General features: G+C 35.8%; 3 protein-coding genes and 1 non-coding gene across 5 annotated transcripts; 2 read left to right on the plus strand and 2 right to left on the minus strand.

Annotated features, from left to right (window-relative positions):
* Positions 1 to 708: 708 nt before the first annotated feature.
* Positions 709 to 13,528, minus strand: LOC116288374 (malate dehydrogenase, cytoplasmic-like). The gene is made up of 8 exons (XM_031695150.2): positions 13,370 to 13,528; positions 12,497 to 12,595; positions 9,626 to 9,722; positions 8,615 to 8,790; positions 6,744 to 6,866; positions 5,020 to 5,196; positions 2,377 to 2,490; positions 709 to 1,139 (listed from the first exon to the last, which is right to left on the minus strand). The coding sequence occupies exons 1-8, from the start codon at positions 13,370 to 13,372 to the stop codon at positions 927 to 929; spliced, it is 1,002 nt and encodes a 333-aa protein (XP_031551010.2). The 5' UTR covers positions 13,373 to 13,528; the 3' UTR covers positions 709 to 926.
* Positions 4,779 to 4,850, plus strand: Trnas-gga (transfer RNA serine (anticodon GGA)). Its single transcript has one exon. It is a non-coding gene; the product is annotated as a tRNA-Ser (tRNA).
* An 826-nt stretch (positions 13,529 to 14,354) lies between the features above and the next one.
* Positions 14,355 to 27,943, minus strand: LOC116295915 (atypical kinase COQ8B, mitochondrial). Of its 2 annotated transcripts, XR_004197063.2 has the most exons (14): positions 27,424 to 27,943; positions 26,233 to 26,299; positions 25,251 to 25,322; positions 24,631 to 24,756; positions 23,806 to 23,891; positions 23,417 to 23,557; positions 22,714 to 22,889; positions 22,071 to 22,212; positions 21,481 to 21,588; positions 20,427 to 20,492; positions 20,128 to 20,214; positions 19,274 to 19,549; positions 18,718 to 18,768; positions 14,355 to 18,624 (listed from the first exon to the last, which is right to left on the minus strand). XR_004197063.2 is itself a non-coding variant. In XM_031703873.2 (13 exons), exons 1-12 carry the CDS (start codon positions 27,850 to 27,852, stop codon positions 19,277 to 19,279), a joined length of 1,773 nt encoding a protein of 590 aa, XP_031559733.2. In that variant the 5' UTR covers positions 27,853 to 27,943; the 3' UTR covers positions 18,647 to 18,768; positions 19,274 to 19,276. The 2 variants fall into 2 exon arrangements, 1 of the variants encoding a protein (XP_031559733.2); XM_031703873.2 differs by lacking the exon at positions 14,355 to 18,624 and having other exon boundaries at positions 18,647 to 18,768.
* LOC116295926 (uncharacterized) lies at positions 14,752 to 19,238 on the plus strand. Its single transcript, XM_031703885.2, has 2 exons — positions 14,752 to 16,116; positions 16,984 to 19,238. Exons 1-2 carry the CDS (start codon positions 15,034 to 15,036, stop codon positions 17,518 to 17,520), a joined length of 1,620 nt encoding a protein of 539 aa, XP_031559745.1. The 5' UTR covers positions 14,752 to 15,033; the 3' UTR covers positions 17,521 to 19,238.
* Positions 27,944 to 27,969: the final 26 nt, after the last annotated feature.

A 27,969-nucleotide genomic window follows, 5' to 3' on the forward strand; every position in this document is an offset into this window, starting at 1 on the left:
AGAGAATCTGTTTGTTATGGCTAATACAATAATAACAAAAACCAGCAAATATTAGTACTTTTTTTTTTTCTGGGGAAAATCAGGGGGATACCCCACTCCCAGCCTCTGTGGGTGCTACGTCCCACGCTTCTTGGACACTTAGATGCATGAAAATAGACTACAGGAGGCCCAGTTTTTACTCAGTAATTTGAGATGCCAGATTTTCACTCCCATAAATCTTAAGGAAAATTTACCATAATTATTAAAATAATGATGTGCTTTAGATGAGTGCTTAAAATAATTTTACATGCACAATAAAAAGTAATAAAAGAAAATGTTTATCTTACCCTGTTTGTTTTTGGTGGACAAGGAAATCATTTTTTTCCTTGGTTTTCATTAGCCTGAGTATCAGGGGATAGGTTTCGTTCATGCTTTTAGCTGTCCTCCAAAACCTTCCAAAAGACATTTTAAAATTTAAAAAAGCCTGAATATATACTCAAATACCATAAGCTATTAAGCACAGAACTCCAAAAATTAGAATTTCTAGAGGCAACCAAACTTACCTGTTTCACTGGTTTCGTTTCACTGCTGCATTGTGAGGTCAATGGGAGACAGAAGGTAAGACCATTCTGTTGGTCTTTTTCCAAGAGGGGGATTCATTCTTGATCTTTATAAAGCAATATGATATATTTTCAAGCCACTAAAACTAATTTAACTCTGAGGACAAAATAAGTTTAAAAACCTTTTAATAATACAGTATTGTTAACTACATAAATTATTTTCTTTGGTAATTGCTATTCTTTATCTTAGAATTTATAACAAAATGCCTCTTAAAAAGTCCAATCAAAGAAACCTATCAAACCAGAATCATCCTACAATTTAAGCACAGCTTCGTGTCAGTCACTCTAGAGTGTCATGTTTATTGGAGGTCAAAGTCTAGCATCAAGTCAATTGGTCAAAAAGGAAGATACAGCAGCTTGTTCTTCCAACAGCTCCTTGGCTGTTGCATCCATCTTCTCCCTTGAAAAGTCAGAAATTGACAAGCCTTGAACAATGGACCACTGGTGGTTGGCATCAATTTTGATTGGGAAAGAATAAACAATCCCTTCTGGGATGCCATAAGAACCATCTGAGACTACACCCATGGAAACCCATCGGTCCTACGAAAATAAAGTACAACTATGTAAAAATAATCCCACACCAGACAAAAACATATATACAGATTTGAGCTTTTTTCTATACTTGTATACAGTTTTTAGTTTTGATGAAGTGCATTAAAGGTGTGCATACCAGATAAGAAGATACTCAATAAAAGTAATATTCTGTACATATATAGTTACTGGTGAAACATCTGAAACTTTTCAAATTTGTAACCTAAAATATGCAATTTAAGCTTACAGCAGTAAAGACAGTTTTACTAAAGGCAAATAGCCAATGGTTAACATTGTATTTCTGCTCATGGGTGGAAAGGTACCCTGCTGGCAGTCTCCTTAAAACAAAAGGAGCCCCTGCAATAGTCCTATTGTATTTTGTCTGAGCCTGCATGGTGCTTGCTAATTAAACGCCTACTAAACGCCAGCTCTAAAAACAATCCTTTCATAAACTGTCAGCCATCTTGCTTATTAACATGAACTCAATTCTGGTTATCCCTACATCTCTTATTGTGTAGTTCCAAAAATTATCCATACCCCCCAAAGATCTTTTTTGGATCCCAAAACCTGTTTAAACCAGTAATAAACTTAAAATTATGCATCTTGTTATCGAGATTCTTGCATAGTGGCATCATAAAAAAGCTACACCACTTCTGTAGTCTTTCTTTCTCTCGCTTGCTTGGGGGAAATTAAGAAAAGACTCTGCCAGCAGGGTAGGTGAAGGAGTGTTTGGGATGGAATGTTTCAGTCTTCCCTTCTTTCCTTCCCTTTCTATAAAATTTCCAGTTACATCCGATAGGATACAGTTTTACTTTATAATAATAAAGTATGAATGTGCAGGGGTCAAATCTTTCCTTACCCTGTGAACAGAGCCTCCTTTTACATCCTCTACGGGGGAGAGAAGGAAAGGAGACTCTACAGAAATCGTGTAGAATGTTATTTGAGCATGCGCAGCGGTTGCTAAGAAACTAACTCGTTTCCAAGCTCACTCGTTTTATAAAATTTATATTACGAGTTAGTTTCTTAGCAACCCCTGCGCATGCTCAAATAACATTCTACACGATTTCTGTAGAGTCTCCTTTCCTTCTCTCCCCCGTAGAGGATGTAAAAGGAGGCTCTGGTCCAAACGTGCTTGCCGCTTTTACTGATTCCAGTCTCATAATAATGTAAAATACCGTGAATTAAATAATTAGTAGTTCATCCTTAAAGAATAAATAGAATATTTAGATAATTAATAATGACTTACTGGAGAAGTACCAAACCACCAGTCTCTCATGTGATCACATATGGCTTTGGCTGCAGACATGGCACTGGACAGCTTGCGTGCACTGATAATGGCAGCTCCACGCTTCTGTACAGTCTGATACATACATATGGCATTAAATCAAACATAGGCTATAAATACCTAACAAATGACTGAACTAAAATTTTTAAAAAAACAATATCTATCAGAAGATTTTTGACTGAATCTAATTAATCCTGTAAATTTATTAGAACAATTTCACATAAGCGTTTTTAACATGCTAATCAGTATTGTCGAGTATTCAACAAATTAAATTATTACCTTAGATAAGTTGTCACCTCGCTAACCAAGGCATTCGCATGGTGGCAGTTCACTTTTAGATAAATAAAAAATGATAGAAAATGAAAAATTTTTATAAGAAAAGAACAAATTTTCAAAAGAAAAATGCCATCTTTGAAAACCTCCCTGTTTAATCCATTTGTATAATAATTAGTGATGGTTTAACAATTCAAGGGTTATTTAATTTAAAGAGATTGGTCCGTATTTACAACGACTGTTTTAAATTCTCTCGAAAAGTCTAACACGATTTCAACAGAATGGGTATCATTTACAATGATTGCTTTACTATTATTAAAGAACACTGATTATAGCTATCCCAGCTGTAAAATATTGCTCAAGAATTGATTTTATGTCGGTGCATGTCGATATGATAAATCAATATGAATATAAATCAATATCAATATGATAAATAAAAACCTTTGAACCTTTAGCTGTTTACTAATTGTAGTACATATACACCTTCAGCGAAATAAAAACAATATAACTCGTTCAAGTACACAAACGTTTTTATATAAAATTAAAAACTTAAACTCATGGTTGCTTTTTTCAATGAGAATCAGACCCCAGTCAATGAGGCGTGAAGCTGCTAGTGTGCGCTGGCATCAGTTATCGAGGCTGACAGCTAATTTGCATGTTAAATACTCAACAAAACATATTTGCATGTTAAAACTGCTTATGTGACATCGTTCTATTAATATCTTCTAAAATCTTTAATAATTCAGTCTAACATCTCAAGATATTGTTGATCATATTTTACTTCAGATCTTTGATTGATGGCAGTGATGGTAGTCAAAATGCTAGTCAACAAACAAGACATTAAGCTACATGGAGTGCTGAAGATGTCATACAACAACAACAGAAGTGAACCAATCCTGGCAAGCATGGTATGGTTCACAGTCAGGTTACTTTAATGTAACTTTTTTTCATGTGCAATTGATTTTAATCCATTCCTTAAACTTTTCACAGTCTTAATGACTTTTTCCATTGACAGAGATGACAATGTATATCCAGATAACCCTGTTATAAATATGATAACTATGATAACTGTCTTACAAATATTGAATAATAATTAGGGCAAGGCTAGGAATACAGTGTAATAGTACTGATGATGTTCAGTCACTGTCTTAAAGTGCTTATAAGCCTTTGCACAATATTTTCAGAATTGATTCATTAGATAGTGGATAGTTGATTGTGAAAATATTTCGTCATTTGAATGTTGAGTCTTTGAGATACGAAGGTTTTTATTCCCAATATGTTAATGACTATGATGTAACATAAGGGATCATTCAATATACAACGCTGCACTCATTCTGGAATACAGTATTTTAAAAGCATCACCCTTTTACTCATGACTCACGTAAAGGTTCTTAAAAATTTGTTCTCAAAAAATGTCCAGAGTTCAATATTAAAAGTTGCCACAAACTAACTCAAATCCCTTATGTTACGTCATAGTCATTAACATATTGGAAATATAAACCTTCGTATCTCGAAGACCCGACATTCAAATGACGAATTATTTTCCAATCAACTATTCACTATCTAAAGAATCAATTCTGAAAATATTGTGCAAAGGCTTATAAGCACTTTAATGAGTTGATAACTTTTAGGAAGATAAAGCAAATCCATGGATGAGATGTGAGTAAATCATTCATTATCGCTAGACTGGCACACATGACTTGAATCAAAGGCTACATTGCTCTAGAAAGCTTTTATTTTGATTATTTTTTGGCAGGAAAACATGTAGTCTAAATAATAAACATGGTAGCATTGTGAGCTGAAATAAACGTTATTTTTCTCAAAATTTCCAAAAGTGAAAAAATTATGAATATATAATAAATCATGCATATCCTTGTCAGTAATGTTTAGAAATGGTATGGTTTTTGTATTTTCTAGCTTAGCTGTTTCTACATGTACGTTATTATCATTAATTTATTACTACTATACTATGTCTATTCTTTGCGTACATATTTACAGTGTTCCACTTACCCATGGAGAAAAAATATCGCTCTAGGAATCTCACGAGTTACCCTACATTTCATATTCCGGCTGCGTTATCAGCATGGTTGGTCCTTGTGGTGTAGTGGTTAACACATCGGACTGGAATACTGAAGATGTGGGTTCGATTCCCACCAAGGGCATTTGATATTTTTCTCTTATTCTCTCTATTTCATTACTCACACCAAATGCATAATTTATTACTACTATACTGTTTCTATGTTATTGGTGGACAACACTTATGACCAAATAAATAAATATATACTTGCTACTTATCTATGATAAATAGATGAATAGTTAAATAGAACCAACCTTGATGAAATCTCCATTTAGATAGTCATCATCTTTGACTGCTTCACGGATGGATACCTGAGAGCCATTCATAGTAACAGTCCCATGGTTCACATCAGGATACTGAGTGGATGAATGGTTTCCCCAGATAATGGCATTGTTTACTTGGTCTATTTTAATTCCAAGTCGAGCAGCAACCTGGTCAAAAACAAGTGAATCATAAGTCGTTAAGGTGTCTGTGAGTGGTTGATATGGTATCTGTACTGTATGCACTCATTTAAAAGCTGCCCCCAATTAAATACCACCCTCAAATAAGCTCCTCACCTAAGACTAAAATTATTAATAAGCACCACCCCAGAATAATTGCCGCTTTTAATAAACGGCGCCCTGAATTAAGGTCACATGTGAAACCTAAAAAATGTACAGCACTTAACATGGTAAGTGGTTGGTCAGATGTCAGTAGGTGGTTAGGCAGGTGTCAGTGAGTAGTTGGGTAGGTGTTAGCGAGTGGTTGGTGTCAGTGAATACTGAGGTTTTGGAGTGTGGATGATGTCAGTAAGTGGTAGGTGCCTGTGAGTGTTTGGGAAGGTGTTAGTCAGTGTTGGGTGTCAGTGAGTGTTAGGTGTCAGTGAGTGGTGGGTGTCAGTGAGTTGTGGGTGTCAGTGAGTGGTAGGTATCAGTGAGTGGTGGGTGTCAGTGAGTGGTGGGTGTCAGTGAGTGGTGGGTGTCAGTGAGTGGTAGGTGTCAGTGAGTGGTGGGTGTCAGTGAGTGGTGGGTGTCTGTGAGTGGTGGGTGTCAGTGAGTGATGGGTGTCAGTGAGTGGTAAGTGTCAGTGAGTTGGGGGTTGTCAGTGAGTGGTGGGTGTCAGTGAGTAGTGGGTGTCAGTGAGTGGTAGGTGTCAGTGAGTGGTAGGTGTCAGTGAGTGGTGGGTGTCAGTGAGTGGTAGGTGTCAGTGAGTTATGAGTGTAAGTGAGTGGTGGGTGTAAGTGAATGGCTGGTAAGATGTCAGTGAGTTGTTGGGTAGGTGTCAGTAAGTAGTTGGGTAGGTGTCACTAGTAGTTGGAGAGGTGTTGGTTAGTGCTTTGTAAGGTGTCTTTAAGTAGTTAAGGTGTCAGTGAGTGGATGATGGAAGGAAAAGGTGCCACCTACCACAGGCTTCCCAGAATATCAGTTTATGGATTTGATAACAGGCTTTCTTTGTCATTTATGACTGGCTTCGGCATATAATTTACTCAAAATAGGTTGTTTTGAACTTCCTTTTTCCCCCTTCAACTTTACCAAATATGGTTTGAAAATGAAGTCTAATACTCACAGTTGCCTAAAATCAGCTATATTTTATTGTCTGATGTGTTCTACACTGTCTATTTGTGTAGTGAATAAGCCCCCTTGTGTAGGAAAAATGCACAAGGTAGGTAAACTAAGCAGCACTCCAAGCGGAATTTCATTCTCCTAAAAATCTACCAGAAAAAGTTATCCTACATTCTTCAAAGACTGATACATAAAAGGATGATAATCAGTATGAGAGTACGGTGGAAAAGTTTAAGAAAAATTGTTCCCTTTCAAAGGACCAAAAATAATTTTTGAATGTCTCAATTTAATGTCTTGATCTCTTAAACCACAACTTACTAGTAATGACTCATGGCATCTTTTTGCTATTGGGCAAGTTTAAACAAATTATATGAATATCTAAATCCACGAACTGAAAGTCTGGAAAGCCTGTGCACCTTACTGGTTAAAAATCTTACCTGAGCTGTGGCTCTGTTCTGGTCCAGCCTAGTAAGACAGGAAAAGTTTTCTTTTGGGATAGTAGGAGCCATCTTATGAGTGATGTAGCAATTGGTGTTAGCTGGATTACCAACAACCAAGACCTTTAGTACAAATAATAAATTCAAATCAATAACATTTAAGTATTCCAACCATTATTGGATAAAAATGAAAATCAAACTTGGCTACTTAATGCACTGGAGATATGATACAACCATATATGCTCATTGCATTATACAGAATGTACAGCAGAAACGGATGCCAAACCAGTCTTAAAATATGTCTCTTTTTTTCTTTCTCCTCCTCTACAAAACAAAAACTGCACAATACTACCCAGGGTTCTTCCCATATATGATCTCATTATGCATGTAAGAGGCTGTAAAGCAATGCCACCAAATCACCAAAGTGAGAAACTAAAGGTTACTGGAAACCTTCAGGGGTATGTTATGTATAAAACTCTCTCCATGCAACACGTTCAACAAAACTTTATAAAACTATATGTTGTTTTAAAGGTCAAATGATAAATTTTATAATTTAAAACAATTTTTTAATGTTTTTATTATAATAATAATTATTTATTTATTTATTATATATATATATATATATTTTGGGGGAGCTTTATACCATGTTCGGGTTTTATTCATTTTAGATGGAATGTTTTATATAGTTTTAAGGTATATTTTATGAGGAAACTCTTTAGATTGTAAATAGCATGTGTTTTTTGAATGTGTTTATTGATTAATTCATTATTAAGATAAGTATTGGTGCATTTTTCTCGCAGATTTCTGGTTTGCTTGAGCAGGTGGAGGCTGGATGGTTGTGGTAAAAAAAGGCCAGTATTCATTAAGAGGCATGGTGTTAGCGTGTATAGCAAAAAGAATTTCACCATATTAGTAAGCAATAGATAATCTACGAAAGGGTGTGAGCGATTTTTGATTTTTTGCAATCTTAAAAAAGCCATTGAGTAGTAAAGTTGAGATATGTTGAAAAAATTCAACGACTGTGGATGTTTACGGCATTAAAGACAAAATACTCTAAATATCAAAAATCATGCAAACACTTTTGTTTATCCATATCTATTCTTGATTTTTGCCAAATTTAATTGAAATTGAACAAAACTATATAACCTATTAATTCATGTAAAGATAGGGAATAGGCGTAAAATCAATCATAGAGACTTTAAGCTTTAAAGTTTTGGGAGAGTTTCACTCCTTGTTAAGACGTCTGTCAACAGAAAGATACTGCCAGGCAACCAGAACTAGTGGAATCAATAGAGAGTTGAAAAGTTGCACAGGGTTACCAGCACTACTCTAATAGGATTAGAGAGGATTACTACAACTTTGGTGGTTTGTTTACTTCTGCTTCAAATCGAGTTATTTTTTATAACTCGCAAAATATCTAATATTTATAGCTAGGATGCGGTTGATAGAGGATTCGATCAAAACTACGAAGATCTGCTGGTTTGACCATTCTGAACAAGCCATCAAACAGGGCCAGCATGAGCAAAGACCAAGGAATAATGTGACAGAAAACATGTATCTTGTTGTTTAGAATCATGGTTGTATAGGTTCAGAAAAATAAAAGTTCACATCTGAAAGTGGTAAAGAACAAAAAAACTGACTGCTCTTTTAATTTTACATTTCAACTTTCTTAGCATTTCCTCTATAATGTAAGTTCTTTGGTTTGCATTGCTTTTATTTATTCATTCATTTTTTTGCACATTTTTTACAGGCAAGGAACTGTTCATTAATAATGCCTTGGGGTGGGCTGGAGGAAAAAACAGGTCTTACAAAGTACACAATTTCTCACCTTTTGACATTATCATTTCGTTAATATTACACACTTTTATTACCTTAACAGTTTTCTTGGCCACCTCATCTAAGATTTTTCCTTGGGTTACAAAGATCTTAGCATTGGCTTCAAGGAGATCTTTCCTCTCCATGCCTTCCTTTCTTGGCATTGCTCCAACCATCAGAACTACATCAATGTTAGCAAATGCCTCTTTAGCATCAGCAGTTGCAACAACCCCTAAAAAATGAACATTGGACAGAGAGATCCAATAAACTATGTTTATTCAATACCAATAAATATATGATTTTAGAAAGATCAAGATATAAGGTACTAGATATCTAAAACAACCATAATAAATTGTGGAACTAGAACAATGCATTGTCCATCAAAATGAAAATTGTATCTAAAATGTCTATATAGCCAAAATGAAAAATGTATGCAAAGAAGTTTGTCTACATTCTCTACTTTCACATCCCCATAATACTTTGCATCTCTGGGGGGTAACCAGAGGGTAAAAACCCACTTATTTTGAGGAAGGCTGATCAAACAATGTTGATAATACCTTGTTTGGTATCCAAAAATAAAATGAAAAAGTGAAAAAAAAACAGAAAAAGATAGAAGCTTGAAGACATTTAAGGTAAATTTTAAACATTTTTTTGTTAGTCAATACATTTTCTGTAAGACCAAAACTCTTGATGATCTGCAGACGCAAAAATAACTTGGAATAAACTGATAATCAGCATTGTACAGATAAAAGCAGGTATAGCATAAATTTAATTAAGAAACCTTTCAATTTGGGACAGTTTTTTGATTGGTTACCCCCAAAGACGCAAGGCATTATGGGGATGTGAAAGTAGAGAATGTAGGAAAATTTGTTTGGGCTTCCTGTGTCTAGGACAGAAATCGCACATGTGCAGAATATACAGATATAGGAAAAACACATGGTTGTAGTTGTTAGACTTCGAGTTATTAAAGCATATATTTTCCACCATTTATTCTTGTTTACATACGAAGGTACGAAATAACAAGCAAAAATACAAACATTATCATGTTTTGGTTGAATCTGACTTACCATGCAGAAGTGGTAGAGCACAGTCCTGCAACTCCATGACAACACCATTAAGAGCTGTCATCATTGGTGGAATGTCAAGAAGATGAAGAATAAGAGGCTAAAACATAATGTAAAAAAGAAAAAGAAATTAAAGCCAAGTTGGAACAAAGATACAGAGTCAAAACCCAAAGTCAAAACCCTAAACATCTTGTTTGGTACATACTAGATGATTTGATTAGATGTTCAAAGCATGATTTCTTTATATTTTAAAAATGAATCAATCCAAGCAACCACCTCACGCTCAATTCACTTGAGTTTGGTGGCCATCTTGAAAAAAAGATAAATATATGCGACTTTCTAACAAATAAACCTTTTATTGTTGAAAACAAGACACTCTTTATAAACAGTTATGAAGCTTTATTAAAGTTTTAAAGCATCCTGCAGATTGCCAATGACCCATGAGCATCAAAAGATGCGGAGCTTATAGTTAAATCTAATCAAGAAATCAAGAAAGTTTTTCGCCAGCTCCTTCAAGAGCGATTAAGGGTTCCTTTTAAAATAAAATTGGTAAAAAATAACCTGACCAATGAAGATAGATCTCTAGTCTCATTTCGACAACATATTATTTAAAGCAGAAACAACTTTAAGCCTTAATTTCTGGTTAATGATATTTCTCCTTTTCTTGTCTGCATGCAAAAATGTTGATACTTTTTCCAAAAAATGATTTGTGATTTGATTGGCTAATTTTTTTTTCTCAAATCACTGGATAAGAAGATAGTGTTTTGTTTTAGGTTTTACAGTTTCCACATGTAATTGCCCTATTTCACTATGACGTCACTGCTTGTTTATGTGGGGGATAGAATTGCCAAATCCAATAGAATATTCAACAAAATTTGCTCCTAGCGAAACAGTTTAATCTAAAATGGCCTGGTTTTCAGATATAATACGAGTTAATATGTACCAAAATATATTCTGAGCGTTTTCTGGCTATTCTACTTCTCTTCGTGGATTGATACGGGTTTTTAAACAATTCTCGGTAAATTTGTGTTGATTTGACCCCCTCCGACGGCCATGATCCTTTGTATTTAAACAATAGATTGTTTTGATGTGACGCCATAGTGAAATATGACAATTATAACAAGTGTCATTGATCATTGTTTCAGTAAATGAATACCAGCCATACCTTATTATTGACTTTAAAAACATTCAAGTCTACAAGCACCCTTTTAACTGAAAGTGCGTATGACACTTATGTTTTTATTTTCTTTATATCAAAATATACATGCAAGTCATTCTATGATTCATGTTGAAAGAAATTATCAATTCTGAAACTTCTTTTTATTTTTTTCAAGCTGTTAAAATAAAATTTACCATTTTTCAACTTCCGCTCCCAGTGAAGTCATGAACTTTGAGGCCCCGTCCACACTATGCCAGATAAATTTGAATCCACAACTTTCACATTGAAACCGAAAAAAAGTTTTCTGTCCACACATGAAAACGGATAAAAAATTTCGGATACGAAATGTTCTCCGTCCACACTAATAAGACTAGCCGGCGTTTTCAAATTGTTCCACTCTGTAGACTGTATTCGAAAAAATTCATTTTCTGTGAATAATTGTTCCGGATTCGCCCGGACTAGTGTGGACGGTAGGCCTAACTGAATAAATAAGGAGTCGGATTCAAATTTATCTGCCATAGTGTAGACGGTGCCTAAATCTTTAGATATCAATATCGCACAAGCATCCCCAGAAAATAATTTAAAGTGCAAGACTACTTAAAAACCTCAAGATACGAAGGAAGGGTTTCTGAATCACATACATTCCTTTAGAAATCAAGAAGAGCCTGTTGCGTCACAAGCCCAGTCTCCCTTGTTGCTTGGTTATGTTTTGGAAAAATTCACATTCAACTGCTCAGAAAAAATTGAAAAAAGCATCAAAATCAAAAAATTCTTTCAACATCTCATGACATATTTTGATATATAAAAAAAATAAATAAGAGTCAAAGGCACTTTAAGCAAAGATGATGGTAGAGGAAGATTGGTTACGAAGGAAAAATATTTTTCTATTTTTCTTTAGTCCCTCCCTCCCCAGCCCCCTTCCCCAGGGACTTTAGACTCATAACCAATCTTCCTCAACCAATCGACACGGACAGACAGACGAACAGCAACCAAGGGAAATAGAGGGACTTAGTTCACAGTCTAGATGATGCCTATTGCCTTATGCTACCTTGCATCAATACCTTATCCTTATGATCATCATTTTTGCCATGCTCTTCTTTCATTCTGATGATGGCTGTCATAAGAACAGCAGTAACCTCAATTATACTTGTTGCACTGCACCAAGAAACTATATAACCTCACAAAATGTCTTCACTTCATTTAAGTGCTTATAAGCCTTTACACAATATTTTCAGAATTGATCCTTTAAATAGTGAATAGTTGATTGTGAAAATAATTCATCATTTGAGTGTCGGGTCTTTGAGATACAAAGGTTTATATTTCCAATATGTTAATGACTATGATGTAACAAGGAATTTGAGTTATTTTGTGGCAACTTTTAATATTGAACGCTGGAGATTTTTTGAAAACAAATTTGTAAGAACCTTTACGTGAGTCACGAGTAAAAGGGTAATGCTTTTAAAATACTGTATTCCAAAACGAGTGCAGTGTTGTATATTAAATGATGCCTTATGTTACGTCATAATCATTAACATATTGGGAATATAAAACTTTGTATCTCAAAGACCCAACATTCAAATGTCTAAATATTTTCACAATCAACTATTCACTATCTAAAGTATCAATTCTGAAAATTGTGCAAAGGCTTATAAGCACTTTAAGCCTTCACCACATAATATTAAGACCGGTTAGTTGTTAACCTAATTTGTACTTACAGTATTGGTTCCAAAGACATCTCCCTTTGCCACAGAGTACAACAGGGAATATGCTATTTGACCAGCAGCTCCAGTGATGCAAATACGAAGTGGTTCTGCCTACATATGGAGAAATTAAAGAAACTAGTCAACTGCAATGCACTTAGCCCCTATATTATTATTTACATTGTTTATCTGCATCATTCTGGAAGCTTTGTGTATAAAAAATGCCCACGAACGTCCTTAACTGAGGTTATTAGCCATTCTGAGGTTGAAGAGGGAAATGGCTTGAGTTGGCAATGAAGTAGCCACAATCTTGGAAATATTTTCCCTGATACAGCGCCACAATAAACTGCAATGCCAACTTTACTCAGTTTTTTCCTTATAACTTTGGAATGGCTAAAGAGCATAAATCTTACCATTAAACAATGCATTACAAAAATGCTCTTGCCTTTTTCTTACTAATGTGAACATGCAATAAGGTTATGTTCAAAAAAATAAAACAATCTTTTTCAAAAAATGAAAATTCCTTCAATTCCAAATTGATTTTCGTGCAAGAAATCGAAATTTGGATTTTATAGTTCAGTCGTCTATAGTAAAACGCCTGAATTAAGCTTATTTTATTTTAGTTCTAAACAGTTGCCAATGTTTGTATAATATTTCACGATACGTGGGAACTTTAAGTCAAGAGGAATAAAGAAACCTTTAAGTAAGAGAGAACATCTGTAGAAATTGAAGTTTTTTGGAATACTGTCTCTTCGATAGACTCGATACTAGTTTGACATGACACGTGTAAAGCGTCTGTTTAGCTGTAAATTTCATAAAGTGCAAATACAATAAATTGTAGAAGGCAAGGATAGGCACTTTAACGGAATCGTAGTTGGTATAGCTTACCATTTTTTCCAGATATGTAGGAGAAAAGACTTTTGATGCTCAGCAAGTAAAAGACAGCAACACCTAAACTGAAGACGTGCTCTACACCACGAAGACAAGATAGTCACGTGGCATGTTCTACACAGGAAACCCACTCTAAATCGTCACCTAATATCCATGGATATTTCAAACATTAAAAAAAATCCCTATTCAGGGTTTCTTAGCGTCCTCTTTACAAGGAGGTAGGGTAACCCTAGCACTAGGGTTACACTAGTACTAAGGCTACCCTAGCTTCAATACATTTTCTCTTATCTGAACAGGGTATGGTTTTTCGAGCTTCTTATCATAAACACGGTATGCAATTTCACTCAAGTTCCAAATTCTTCCTGAGTTTCCTGTCATATTCAGGGATTCTACTTTCGCATTGACCGAAACTGGTTATTATGGTCGTAAAAAAAAAGGATACGCGAGATGACATGATGATTGAAACAGAAACTCAGCGCAATAAATTATATCTTTTGTCATAAACAGGGTACCCCTTTCAGAATCCCAGCGGAACACCCCTACCCAAATTCTGGCGGAGTACCCCCCCCCCCCCCCTGGGGGGGGTACGAACTTAGCCGGCGGGTTACCCTGTGCTAGGTTGACAGGGAAACCCTTCTGCCCGAGTTAACTTTTTCCTTGTAATGTAAAGTCTTTAGCTAGAGATATATTAAACTCGTCTTCCCAGGTCAATTTTTAATCGGTTGTTAAATCTCTTGTTTCACAACTTAACTTAATAATTATCATGACCCAGCAAATGTTGTAATTGCAATATTAAAAGGTGCAAGAGAATATGAAGTCCAAATTACCACTAATATTTTGTTTGTTACGAGCCTATCGTAAAGTTACCCCAGGCAATAGTGTTACCCTACGTATATTTTTCCCTTGTAAAGCCGAGCTACCCGAGCTGGCGGTTAACCCTCCCTATCTGCTTGTAAAGCGGTCTTCTTAAGTCTCTGCATGGTTTGTGTTTTCATATGAAAATTTTAATTCAATCAGTTATATTGGTCTCCATTAACTATGCCTACACTCACATTATTTAAGTCCGAACATTGCAATGGTGATTGTAGCACAGTATGGCACGGAAACATGGTGTACAATTTCCTAACGCCCGCAACCACCCAGAAAATGCAATTGATTGAACTTTAATAACTGAATTTGTTTAGTTATGTTTTCTGCTTTAAGAAATAAAGTTCTCCATCTTTTTTTTTTTAAATAAAGAGAAAGTTTTTGATAGCATTAATGCAACCAAAGAATCTATTGCTGTGAGTAATATGTGACGGGATCAAAAGAGATCAGGAAAACAATAGTGTTCACGAACCATCAACTGACATCATGTTTTAATGTGTTGTTTGCAGGAAGATATTAGTTGACGTGGCACTGAACGGATACTGGTCTGGAAGTGTTATGACTGACAAAATTTTCCTGTTTCTATATCAGTACGTGTCTGAGCCTGATTTTTGCGTGTCTTCATCCTCAGCGGTATATGATACACGAATCTTCGCGTGACTTAAATAAGTTTATCTGAGTTGGAAATAAGCGGCAAGGCATTCGTCGACATTCTGTACTTTTTGTACAGTGCCTAAGGATTTCTCGTCAGTATAATTCATATTTGTTTCTTGGCCGATATTTCTATAACAAAGATGCATTTGATCGTGATTCACGGGTATATTTTGAGTGGCACAGGCTCTAACATTTATACCACTAATGTGGCGAAAACTTGGAAGAAACACGGTCATGCAGTGACCATCGTTTGCCAAGACCCAATCGCGGACAAACTTCCTTTCGTGGACGAGTTTTATGCTGGTACAGATAAAATCCCTACATCTCCACCTCAAAATGGAACAATCAGAGTGGTTGTGCCTGATATCAACCGTCTTCTTCTGGTGTATAGCTACGATGAATACCCTGGTTATGTGGTCAAGACCTTGAAAGAGTGCACACTTGAAGAAATAGAAGCTCACATCGAAATGACCGCCAAAGGTCTTCGTAAAGTCGTCGATCAAGGAGCTGATATGATTCTCACGAATCACATTTTGTTGTCGCCTGTCATAGCAAGTCGAGCAACGCAAGGTACAAGTGTTCCTTATGTATGCAAGTTGCATGGCAGTGCGATGATTTTTTCACTCAAGCCAAGACTACCAGAACTGAAGCCCTATGTCGTAGAAGGTTTGCGAAACTGCAAGCGTATCATAGCTGGTACAAATCACATTAGAGCTGTGGCATGTGAAATACTGAAGAGTGAAAAAGAAGTTATTGGAATGGATAGAAAAATGGTGATCATACCTCCAGGATTAGATCCCGATGTATTTCGAGCTGGTGGAGATCTCGACGAAAGACAAAGTGCCTTTTTGACGAATGTTCAAGCTTTCAAGACCAGAAAACCCAATGGTAGAAAGGCTTCAGCAATCTCCCATCCATCCATTACTCAGTCACTGCAAGATTTCCACAATAATTTGGTTGCTGTTGCCCATTCATACAATCAGAGAGCAATAGATGCTGACTTAGTCGAGCGATGGATCCCTTTCCAAGAGGGTGATTTCATTATTTGCTATTTTGGTAACTTTTTGGATACAAAAGGAGTAGGTGAACTGCTCACTGCATTCCCATCGATATTGAACCGAATCCCAGAGGCAAGGCTATTGCTAATCGGTTTTGGGCGGTACAGAGAACACCTGGAAGGCATGCTACAGTCTCTAAAGGAGGGAAACCTTGAATCCTTTAAGGTAAGTATATTGGCATATTAGTTTCATTTTAAGCTCACTAAATTTGTTGTGAAGTTTCAATCCCCGCCAGATTCCCATTTTCGGTCAACATTTAAAAAACATGTTGATGTTAAAAAAGAAGTGAATTCAAAGTTTACGGCCTAAAAAGTTTTAAAATTTAACATTTAAGCTCTTCTTGGTGAAAGTGCACATAATTTGCGTGTCGAATAGCCAATTAAACTATGGTGTACTGAACTGGTGCATTATAATCATCGTATCTTTATTAAGTATAATAAAGGAAATAAGATTTTCCTGTTTCTCTTAGAAAACAACATGCATGATCCATAATGAATTTGAAGGATAAGAAAAGACACAAAAATATACATGACTCATGGGGATCAAGTTTTGATGTCACGACAGATATCTGTTACGCCAGATATCTCTGTCACGCCAGATATCTCTGCAACCTTCTTTCAACACAGGTGGCCCAAGCTAGGTTTCTGTGGTGTCATGTCATAAGAATGTTTATTATTTTTACACAAGTGAATTGGTCCCAATTTACGTCTTGTATTTTATCCTCACTGCATACTCATTACCGAGCCACGGGAAGTATGGAACCGCGACTGCTGGCAATGAGCATGCAAAAAGCATGCGATGCGTCGTCAACCGCCACCAAGTGTTCTACTCTATCCTTAGGCAGCTTCCGACGGAATGATTCAAGGATCTGGGTGTGACGGTTATATATGCAGGGGTCGCAAAGCATTACACCCGCATTGCGCACACTCCAATGTCCATATATGGGGGGTTGCTAAATTCCTACGTGACACGCTAATTATGTATGCAGTGAGAATATACGTTCTTCTTATACGTTCTCTTGTCTTGTTTCAGGCATACGGAAATGCTGGAATGTTTGTTGACTTTCCTGATGACCTTCAGTCGTATTTCCGCAAACTGAAACCCGGAGAACAAAATCGAGTCACCATCACCGGTTACCAAGAACATAATCAGCTCAAGGAAATTTTGCCGCTGGCAAGTGTATGTATAGTAGGCTCAAAGGCAAGTGAGGCCTTTGGAATGGTGTCTCTAGAAGCCATGGCAGCGGGAGTGCTTCCACTCTGCAATGACCACTCAGGGCTGTCCGAGGTTCTTGAAGCTGTGCGTGATGTAGCACCAGATCTTGAAATCAAAATGAGGCTGCCGGTACGTCCAGGGGGGTCACATGGAACTGCAGATGGTGCGTTTTTCATAGAGCAGTTGCTTGACAAAATTGAAGTGGCACGACAATTTATATACCCAAATGGAATCAAGAATCAAGAGAAACGTAAGGAGATATCAGCTCGACTTCGGCACTTGGCAGTATCTAATTTTTCATGGGATGAATTGTGTAAGAAAATTTCTGACTTAAAAGAAGCGCCTGACGTCTAGATAAGTAAATTAACCCGTATTAGTCAAAACCTACTAATGATCTATCACAAATCCTGCGCTCTGATTGGCTGAGCCACTAGTGCTCTATTATTGATCGATCACTACTGGCGAAAAGTGCAGATAACCAAAACAATTAACTCGCGTTTTCAACTTAATTTCAAAATAAATTTTATCCATTTTTTAACAGATTAGTAGGTTTATACTAAAAAAAATTAGACCTCGACCTAATTAATTGGCTATTGACTCGTAGACTCGTAGGTTTAAAATCGTCAAGTAGACCTTCCGGAGAAAACCTTTTGAGCTTTTATGACTAATTTTGTACTCTTCCCATAGTCCTAGTCTCCCCATATATAGTTGCCACTAAAGTAACGACCTTTGCGTTAATTTTGGTTTTAATTTTTTATAGTGCGAATGACATGACACAATAAAATCAGCACCAGCACATGTACGATGTTAAACTAAACATCAACATTTACTAAGGAATGATGATGAACTAGAACCTATAGTCCATCTTATTAATGACTTAAAACCAAATATATACCAACGTTTTTAAAATCCGGCAGTATGTGAAAATTTCTTTTTTTGAATTGAGCGATCAAAACAAAATAGTTTCCCCTTATACGTAAAGCCAGGTGCATATCCTTCGGCATAAACGGTTACCCACAAAGTTTGATATGATTCAGCTGATTCCTGCAATGCCAAAAGAGCATCGGTTTGAAAACGAACTCCGTGTCTAAACTGTTGTGAAATCTCTCGTATTAGCTTTTGAAAAGGCACCGTATTTAGCATCAGCTGTGAACTCTTTTGATACTATATTATTTTCTTTATGGCTTTCATTTCTGACCGTGGCCTGTAGTGTTTTGGTTTCTTGATCCCCCCAGTTTGGAAAAGGACGGTTTAGAGGTTCGATGCAACCAATGGTTTAAGATATAGGAAACTTGAAAGAACTGTCGAGGGTGCGGCTTCTGATCGGCGTTTTCATTACAAAGCCAGACGTATTAAGCACGTTTTTATTACAGAAAAACACTTCTTTTAGCTGTTTGACTCCAACACTGACTTCACGGGTTAAGTTTGTTTTGTTCTAACCATTCTGTTATATTGGATCTAAAAAGTTCAAAAATCGTCGGGTTTTGTTTGTCATTTATTTACGAACGAGTGTAATTTTAGGTTTTCATTATCATTATTGGTTTCATTTACCTTGACCAAGCTTTACGAAGTTTTAGGAAAGCGTTTTCCAGTGTTTATAACCTTGGAATGAAAGAAGTTAAAAAAACACGTAGTTAACAAGGGCGGATCCAGCCAAAATGTTAGGGGGGGGGGCTAATTGAGTTTAGGGGGGGCTAATTGAGTTTCTTCCGTCAAAAGGGGGGCTGAACAGCCCCCCTTTGCCCCCCCCCCTCCCTGGATAAGAACGCCCTTGGATAAGAACGTCAATGAAACAAACAAAACAAAAAACTTTTGAAAATAGAAATGACGGGAAAAAGTAACGCGCCCGCGCCGCGTAGTATAGTCTGTTGCTACGCAACTGGAATGTACGTTCGAAAGTAACGAGCGAGTGAAAATGACATAAGTTCGGCAATAACATTCCAATAATGTTAATTAAATCTAAATCGAATAAAATAATTAATCATTTACTTCAAATTTTGGGGTTTGGTGATATATTGAGATCAAATGTATTAATTGCAAGTTAAAAACAACAATAAAAAACGATTTTTGAAGGTTCTGTAAATTTAAGTTATTTTAAAAGTCTTACATGTCAACCAAAGACATAGTTCTGCCATATTTTGTCAAATAGACTTTTGCACTCAATCCTAGCCCCAAGTTTGGCACAGAGCAGAAATGAGCCTGACATCTTTCTATGCAAAGAATAAGCTTCTTCAGGGGGAGGGGTGAGGCGATGTCGGAGCATAACAGGAATAAGGTCCATTATTCTGGGAGAAGTGTCTTGATTCCCAAAGTCAAAAGCTCCTGAGTGAGAGAATGGTTCTCCTAAGATCATTACTGCTTCAGTGTGAGTTTTTGTCATAACCTGAAAAAAGTTTTTAAGAATATAAATAAGAAATAAGAAATAAGATTTGATGTGACAAAGACTACAACAGCAATGATATTTGACAATTCAATGGTCCTCAAGCCCAAATGGGCTATGAGTTATGCACTTGTCATTGGCTTCCATGAGGGGGGGGGGGGGGGGGATCCCGGGCAAATGTGGGTGGTAGTCCAACGGGTTGGGTCACTTGTTCAAGCCCTGTGGTCACCACATGTGAATTGAGTTTGTTTGATGTGTTGTTCTCTCCTATGCTACGAGGCTTTTCTCCGGGTTCTCTGGTTTCCTCCCTCCATAAAAATCAACATGGGAGCTGAGCGTTGTGTGCATAGAATATTGAATGTAGTGGTAGTGCGTATGAGCAAAAAGTGTCCCCAATTAGTGCGAAAGCACTAGAATGATTAGACACTTAAACAAAAGTAATTTTGATGATAGGGAGCTTGAGAATAGGTCTGATGTCTTCTGTATATATGTATAGTTCAGGGTATGGATAAGGAGGAGTGGAGAGGGGCCAATTTACAAAGGCATAGTACTAATGTTGGACAGTGTACTGATAACCATACCTTTGATTCATATCCTGTGAGGAATGACAGGGCTATAGAATTGTCAATAACCATCTTATGATCACCTAATGCACCTCCTTTGATAATCTATTTAAAAACAAAGAAATAGAACAGCATACAGGTAGTTCTTACTTTTACATATGTTGAGCTTATCTGGAACAAGTGTCAATAGTAGCTATTACTGGTGTTGAAGGGAAGATTTTTCAGGGTGATTAAAGATGTTTTCTGACAAGTGAATTGCATCATGATCAAACCCAAAAGCTGTAATACCAGTTTCTTGACCATTATTAAGTATTTACCTTGATATATTTGTCCACAAATTTCTTGGAATACTCACGGCAGGCACCAAAGTCTAGTAAATATATCTGAAGGTTGATAAAATTCAATACATTAATTATAGAAGAATTACATAACCACAACATTTTAGTTGCCTAAAGCTTTGACATGACTTAAATGTGATAAATATGTTACAATTTCTGCTTTAAACCATAGCATTGAAAATCACATTTCCTAGAACCTTGATTTTAAAATTTTCAGGAGGTGGGGAATTCTAACCCCCCTATCTTCACATTAGCCCCACTCTTCAAAACTATGCACCACTGTCCCTATTATAATAATACATACAGCTGTAGATATACATACAAATACATGCCTTATATGAAGTCCAAAATTATGTGAGAAAAAAAAAGGTTCCCTTATTTGTACACCACCTAGAAACCTTCTGATGAGTATATGTGCATATGTATAGAATCTTGTTTTTCTTTTCCATCAATTAGTCTTTTTACCACAAATGTCAATTTTCTTGCTTTCTGATAGGTCAAGAGCCGTGGTAAATAAGAGGACATAGCAACAAATTATGTCAACAAAAGATGAATTGCGAGTGCAAAGATCCAGCTCACACATCCGTTTTTCTTACTACGATATGACATCAACAGTTGGTCAAAATTAGTTGTATACCGACTCAGCTATGCCTCGTGACTACATATTATTTTGAAAGTTACGGTTGACATCGTATTGTGGTAAATAAGAAGACATACCACACTAAACCATTTGAAATTTGTTAAATTTACAGGTAATTCAAGTCATGCATGACCAGTATCTCATGTTTGGTTTGGACTTTCAGCGGCTTTGTCTAAATTTCAAGTCTAGGCACCAACTAAGATCAAAACTCTGGCAAATCAAATGAATTTTGAACTTAGAAGATAAAGATTTTCAAGCTAATACTCAGCTACTGAAGTAGTTGATTGGAAATTTGAAATTTAAACATGAAGTCCTGAATGCTGCATATGACTTCTAGGAGTTACTGGACATGTGTGACATCAATTAGCTGTAAAACTGAAGTATTGAACTTACTTTTTTTGTTTCTGGATTATAGAAAAAGTTAGACCAATTTGGGTCAGTTTGCATAAAATGATAGACAAATAGTTCCTTTAGACACAAATGCAATATCCTACAGCAAACCTGATAATAAATAAAGAATCCATTCCATTTATTTGCCATGTAAGAAAATATGCAAAATAAAATGGTCAGCATAAATAATACAAGGGATCAATCACTATTTAACAGAGGCATTTGGTGGTTAAGAATCCATGGGGATTTGTGACATTCAAAAAGAGGTCTTGAAACAATTGATGATTTATAAATAAGAGAGACTTTGAAATGTTGGAAGTGAGCAGGGGCCCCAAGAATTGGTTTTACATGTATTCATTATAATAGTGGGGGTTGTAAAACAAGAATGCATTTTTTGCAATTCTATCATCCAACAACCGCCCGCCAAATCCTCCAATAAATAATACATGGTTGAGGAGAGGAAGGGGAAGAAATGTTTGGGACACCAAACACTTAACTACAGAGATTTGTTGAGTTCATTCAATTTCAGTTCAATGGTTTTTGTCCACTTATCATGGGCACTTCCACAACCAATAACAACAACTTTTTCATACCTCATTAACAACATCCTGGCCAAGGTCAGCAATCTTGTCTAAAGGTTTACCCTCAATCAACTCTGTTGTTAGCACCTGTTTTGATGAGAGTTCATCAATAACTTCTGGAACATAGAACTTGGAATCATTTTCTAACAGCTTTCTAAAAAACCAAGGAAACAATAGAAATTAGCAGAGAACATTATTTTTGGCTTTGTGCAGCAAGCAATGAAGCACTAGCAGAACATTTGAGAGGTAATAATATTGAAAATCGATCCACTACATTTTTCTACTCATCAGAATCACTACTTCCACTACTAATCACTACTAATCACTAAGCAAAAATCAACTTCTAAATTTAGAGTTGTTTGTTGGTTCTCTCCTGTGCTTCAAGGGTTTTTGGGGTTTCCCGGCTTTCCTCCCTCCGCAAAAATCAACTCCTAAATTCCAAATGGAATGACAGTGGATGAATAGCTATACTCTGTAGAAATGCCACTGTTAAATCCCATTTATTTTATTTTTATTTTTATTAAACTCCAATTGGAATTTCAGTGGATGAAGAGCCACTCTCTGAAAATGCAACTTACTGTTAAATCCTTTTTTTTCTTTACTTTGATAATAATGCAACTTATCATAAGTATTAAAGTTATTTACTAAAAGTTACCTAAATCGTTTGCTGTTGTTAGCTTCTCTAATGTAGTCAACCTCCCAAGCCAGTTCCCTTCGAGCTACTGCTATTGCACTTTCAGCATAAAGTTCTTCAGGGGCTAGTTTTGTCATTTTGAGAACTGTCATTAGATTATCAATATCACTATCGATGCTTTGGGCTACACCAGGGTACTGAAAGACAAATGAAATGATTGAATCCTTTTTATAGTGTGTGAATGAATTTAGTATGAATACAGTTTGGGTATAGAAAACTTTATCTTTTTCACATAACTACTAATCTTTCAAGATTCAAATTCACAGATATGGAATTTTATTGCAAAACCCAAGAGCCCTGGAGAAAATTATAACTTGTGTGTAATAATGAATGGGATAACACATCACACAAATACAAAAAGCAAAACATGAAATGGCAGGGCTTATAATAATTATTATTGACAGTCATCAGAAAATGTCTGGCCAGAATTGAAGCTTGTCTGGTAACTTGACCATTAACACTGAGTAAGAAATGAGTTAATTCGGCTGGCACATGATCATGACCAGTGACTAAAAGGATGTTAATTGAAGTTTTGTAATTGTTAGGTGTTGGTAAATAGTCAAACAATAATTTTCCTATAACATATACTAATATTGAGGTTCAGAGATATGTTGAACTTAGAAAAATGAAATGTATTATTTTTGAATTGTTCAAATATTTATACCTGAATTTTAATTGCAACTTGTCTACCATCGTGCAGCACGCCTCTGTGGACTTGGCCAATAGAGGCTGCAGCAAAAGGCTTTTCATCAAATTCTGCAAGCTTGCTCTTCCAGTCATTACCAAATTCATTCTTCATCACTTTCTAAGAATAAGAGGAAAGGGAAAGTTCAAATATTTGCTTTATTACATTATTTTACAACCAAATACTATATAATAATGGATGCTTATTTTTACAAACAAACTTTAAACAAAAGATAGTTAGCAGCCATATACCCATATTAGTCATAATGAGTGAAATAATATAATATAACCCTCAATAAATTTATCCAACCATGAGAGGGGTAGAGAAAACAAACAAAGATAATTGTGCATTTGAGCTGTTCAACTTACCTCTAACTGCCATTTTGGCATAAAGTCAGCACTATTACGAACTCTTTCAAATATTCTCTGTAGTTCAGGAGGAACAAATGTATTGTCTAGATATTGAACCAATAAAAAAGTACATGTCTATTACAGAGTGTTTTCATTATTAATTTGAACTTTGATAAAGAAAATGACATATACTAGATCAATGGACAAATGAAATAAGACAGGATAGATAGATGGTTCAATAAAATGAGATAGGACATTAGATGGATCAATGAAATATTGTTAAGATCTTAAGTACTTAAGTACTTTGGGTGAAGTGTTTAAGATTAATCCTGAGTAAAAAGGTAAGCAAATACAACAAGTCTATCTACAAACAAAGCCACTTGGAGAACACCCGAGGTTTCTCTTTACTAGCATAACACAGAGACTCTAGTTACATATCTTGACTGAAATGAGACAGGACAGATAGATGGATAAATGAAATGAGACAGGACAGATAGATGGATAAATGAAATGAGATGGGATAGATAGATGGATAAATGAAATGAGACAGGATAGATAGATGGATAAATGAAATGAGATGGGATAGATAGATGGATAAATGAAATGAGACAGGATAGATAGATGGATAAATGAAATGAGATGGGTTAGATAGATGGATAAATGAAATGAGACGGGATAGATAGATGGATATAATGAAATGACATGGGATAGATAAAAGGATAAATGAAATAAGGCAGGACAGATAGATGAATAATAGGAATAGACTGACAGATAGAGAGATAGATACAGATGAGAATATAGACAGATGAATAGACAATCTGATGACTGAAGTAACCTACTCACCTTGTATACTCAACATTTGTCCTAATTTTAATGCAGCACCTCTCATGCGGCATAATGTGCTAACAATTTTCTCCAGGTTAGCCTCAGTTAAAAATGCACTTCCAGTTCGCTGTGACAATGTATCTCCTTTATGGATTAAAGAAGAAAACATGAGTCAAAAAGTATTTAGGGCTTATGACACTTGGACATATTAAAGTAAGGACATATATGATAGTAATCTTAAACATGTTTATTCCTTTCTTGTTTTTTTATATTTTCTTTAATTTGGTAAAATGTATATTAGCCTAGTATACTAGACTGTATACAACAAACTGAAAACACCTTGTTGAATCATCAAAGCTAAGACCGAAGGGTGATCTGGATAAACAGTTAATGGAGCCAATATTATGCATATTGCAGCTCTGAAGAACATTGATTCGAGTTGCCCCACAAAACATTTTGTCACTTTTTATGCATGTGTCTGACACAGACACACTCCAAATCCCAAGGATATCAACTACCCAAAATACCCCTTGGTCTTAGTTAAGGTGATTAAACCTTTTCAACCTTTGGAAATATCAAAGATATGAAGTTTCCATGAGGATATGAAGTTTCCCTTGGGCATCCATCTTCTTTTTTACCTTTGTTTTCAAGACCAAGCTGTCTTTTGGTGACTTCATTCAGAGCTCCCATACCAACACTTGCAATAAGCCCTGATATTATAATATATCAGTGAAGATTAAAAATTAAAAATATATAAATTATTAATAAAAACACCTTCAGTTGGTTTAAAATCTAATCAACTTGTGCACCTGTTTTGAAAGTGGCATACTTTGTTCAACAAGGGAACCTTTTAGAGCTGACTGGGCATTTCAGGCTATGAAAGTCCATGTGACCTGTATGGTCACTCTAATTGGAACAGAGGTAAATGAATTATTGCAGAGTTTTTGTTCAATAATCTCTAAACTTGCCCAAAGTCTCCTAAGGAGGTTTTTATTCAAGCAAAGCAAGAATTGGTAGGCAATGGAAACTGCTTTCTCTAGAAAGTAAGAACATGATTTTTCGCCCAAAACACCTGAATTCTTGAAGATTACTTGTGATCCATCTTTGACTACATATGAAAAATAGTTATTGCTGATGTTCTAGTGTTCTTTTCCCAAGCCGATGTCTTCTATGCCTTCGAGTGTTTTGCTTTTTGAAACCCGTGGGAAACCCTCAATGTAGATGCGCAGTAAGTGTGGGCGCTGACAATAGGCCCTTTGCAGTTAAGGGTCACGTGTCTGTACTGGACTGCAAAATTTTTGTTTTTATATTAAATTGGGTATTCTTTTTAGCTACTTGTAAAGAACTGAATGAAAACATGTGTATCCAGTGTGTTATGAAATGCAGTTTTATTATGATCTCTCGAAACAGGTTGTAGAAAGTTTGTTTGCAGTCCAGTAAATTTCACCCATGGGAATCAAAATGTTCATTCATTTGCTCTCAGTGAATTAATCAGCACATGATTGCTTAGCTGCAAAGGGCCTATAGTAGGCACCATTATTAACTAACATTCAAGTGTTGGTCAACTATAATGTCATTATCAAAATTATGATTAATAATAATTAATTTCAATATTCTCACCACTAAAGTTTAATATTCTGCTAACTCTTGATGTTGGTACTGCTCTTTCCTTGGAACTGGAACCAAGCTGGTCAAAGACCAAAAGAAATAATTTAAATCCCTTATAGATAAGACATTGAAATTATTTTAATTTAATTGGTTGGAAGCTTGCTTTATGAGATCGCACAGTACATACCTGCCCTTTCAGTTGTGTCATTCCTATCTGAATTAATGTTTATCATAATTTGTATTCTATTTTATAAAATGAAATAAAACTTGCTTGCTGTGCTGTATTGAGTTATAAAGCACTTGGGGATTGGCAAAACACTAAAGTGTTGAGAATAACTACACTATGTGTCATGCTTCTCCTAACACTTCTCTTGTGTTCTGCTAACCCCCTGCTTTATGTTTGCACATGGCATGTGCACTTGCTTTCTATTTCTTCTTTAGATAACATATAACAGCTGGTCGTTCCTTATATGAACCAGACGGGGAAAAAAATTATTGCATGAGGTTGGGCATGATATTGTAAGTAAATCAAGACCAAGGCTGTGTTATCTACCAAAGCCAAAGGCCAAGCAAGATAAAACAGCTGAAAACTTGATAATTTATGATATCATGCAAAAACCGAATTCAATAATATTGTCCTATTATACAATTTGTAAAGGATAAAGATTACATTATGTTTTCGAAAAATCAGCAAACGTAATTTCAATCTCCATTGTGACCTTGAAAAAATTTAACATGATAAATGGCTTGTCTGCGGGAAAACCTTAAGACAATGCATTTACCATTTGAGTTCACATGATATCAGAAATTGGCTGAATGCTCTCAGTGAAGCCAATCAGAAGCAATATAGTGAGTCAAGCAAACAATTGATTCGATTTCATTCATTTTCGCATCTCAACCATCCCATAGATCAAATATATCACCTTACATGGGTCTTTCTTGGTGTAGCAAGCTTTATTGACTACTCTTAAAACTCAAGTGTATGTAAACAAAAGCAGAAATTATAACAACAAAACAAGGAACTCCTGGATTCAAGGCTAAGCCTACATAACTGAAGTTTGAAGAATCGTCAATTGTATTCTGGGTTAGGGTTTTTGTTTTGCAGGGCATTGTTTATCTCCAAATTCATTATCCTTGAGTATTGTTTTATTGTCTTCATGCTTCAGGTGCCTTGCAACACCAAGAAAGACCCCCTTACCTTACCTTCTGAGTGTTCCTCGAAGATTGCGAGCCTCTAGAGCCTTGCTTGGAAGGATTCCTTGTCGATCCAGATTTTTTAACGTTTTTATCAGAGCTTCCATCCGAATGATCCAAAGATTTTGAATATATGATACAAGACGAATGAAAAGATCTGTTGTGATCAGTGTATAGATTTGTGCATGCTGCAGCCACAGGCCTTGAAAAAGAAACTGGTGATTTCAAATGTGTACAAAACTGAGAGCAGTGTTTCGGAGTTTCAATAAAGCGGCGGGTACTGAAATGATATGAACAAGGAAAGATGCACGAGGTAAAGACGCTTTTTCTTGACAAAGATGTGCTTGATCTATATTGAAGAAGTCTTCTTGTTTGGCGAACGACAACATATCTTGAAAAATGAAAAGCAAAAATCCTGTATTTGGTGCTTCGCAACATAATCTAACCCTTGAATATCGAAAAGAAATTCAAATTCGCTGTAAAAGTTTCTCGTAATTTTAGACCGCCATGACACTAGATCCTTACGTAACTACACCAGGCTCCAAGACAAGATAC

The sequence above is a fragment of the Actinia tenebrosa genome, unplaced genomic scaffold (assembly GCF_029948245.1).
Source record: "Actinia tenebrosa isolate PJP-AT-01 unplaced genomic scaffold, QUT_ActTen_1.0 PGA_scaffold12__29_contigs__length_12842862, whole genome shotgun sequence".
Lineage (NCBI taxonomy): Eukaryota > Metazoa > Cnidaria > Anthozoa > Actiniaria > Actiniidae > Actinia > Actinia tenebrosa.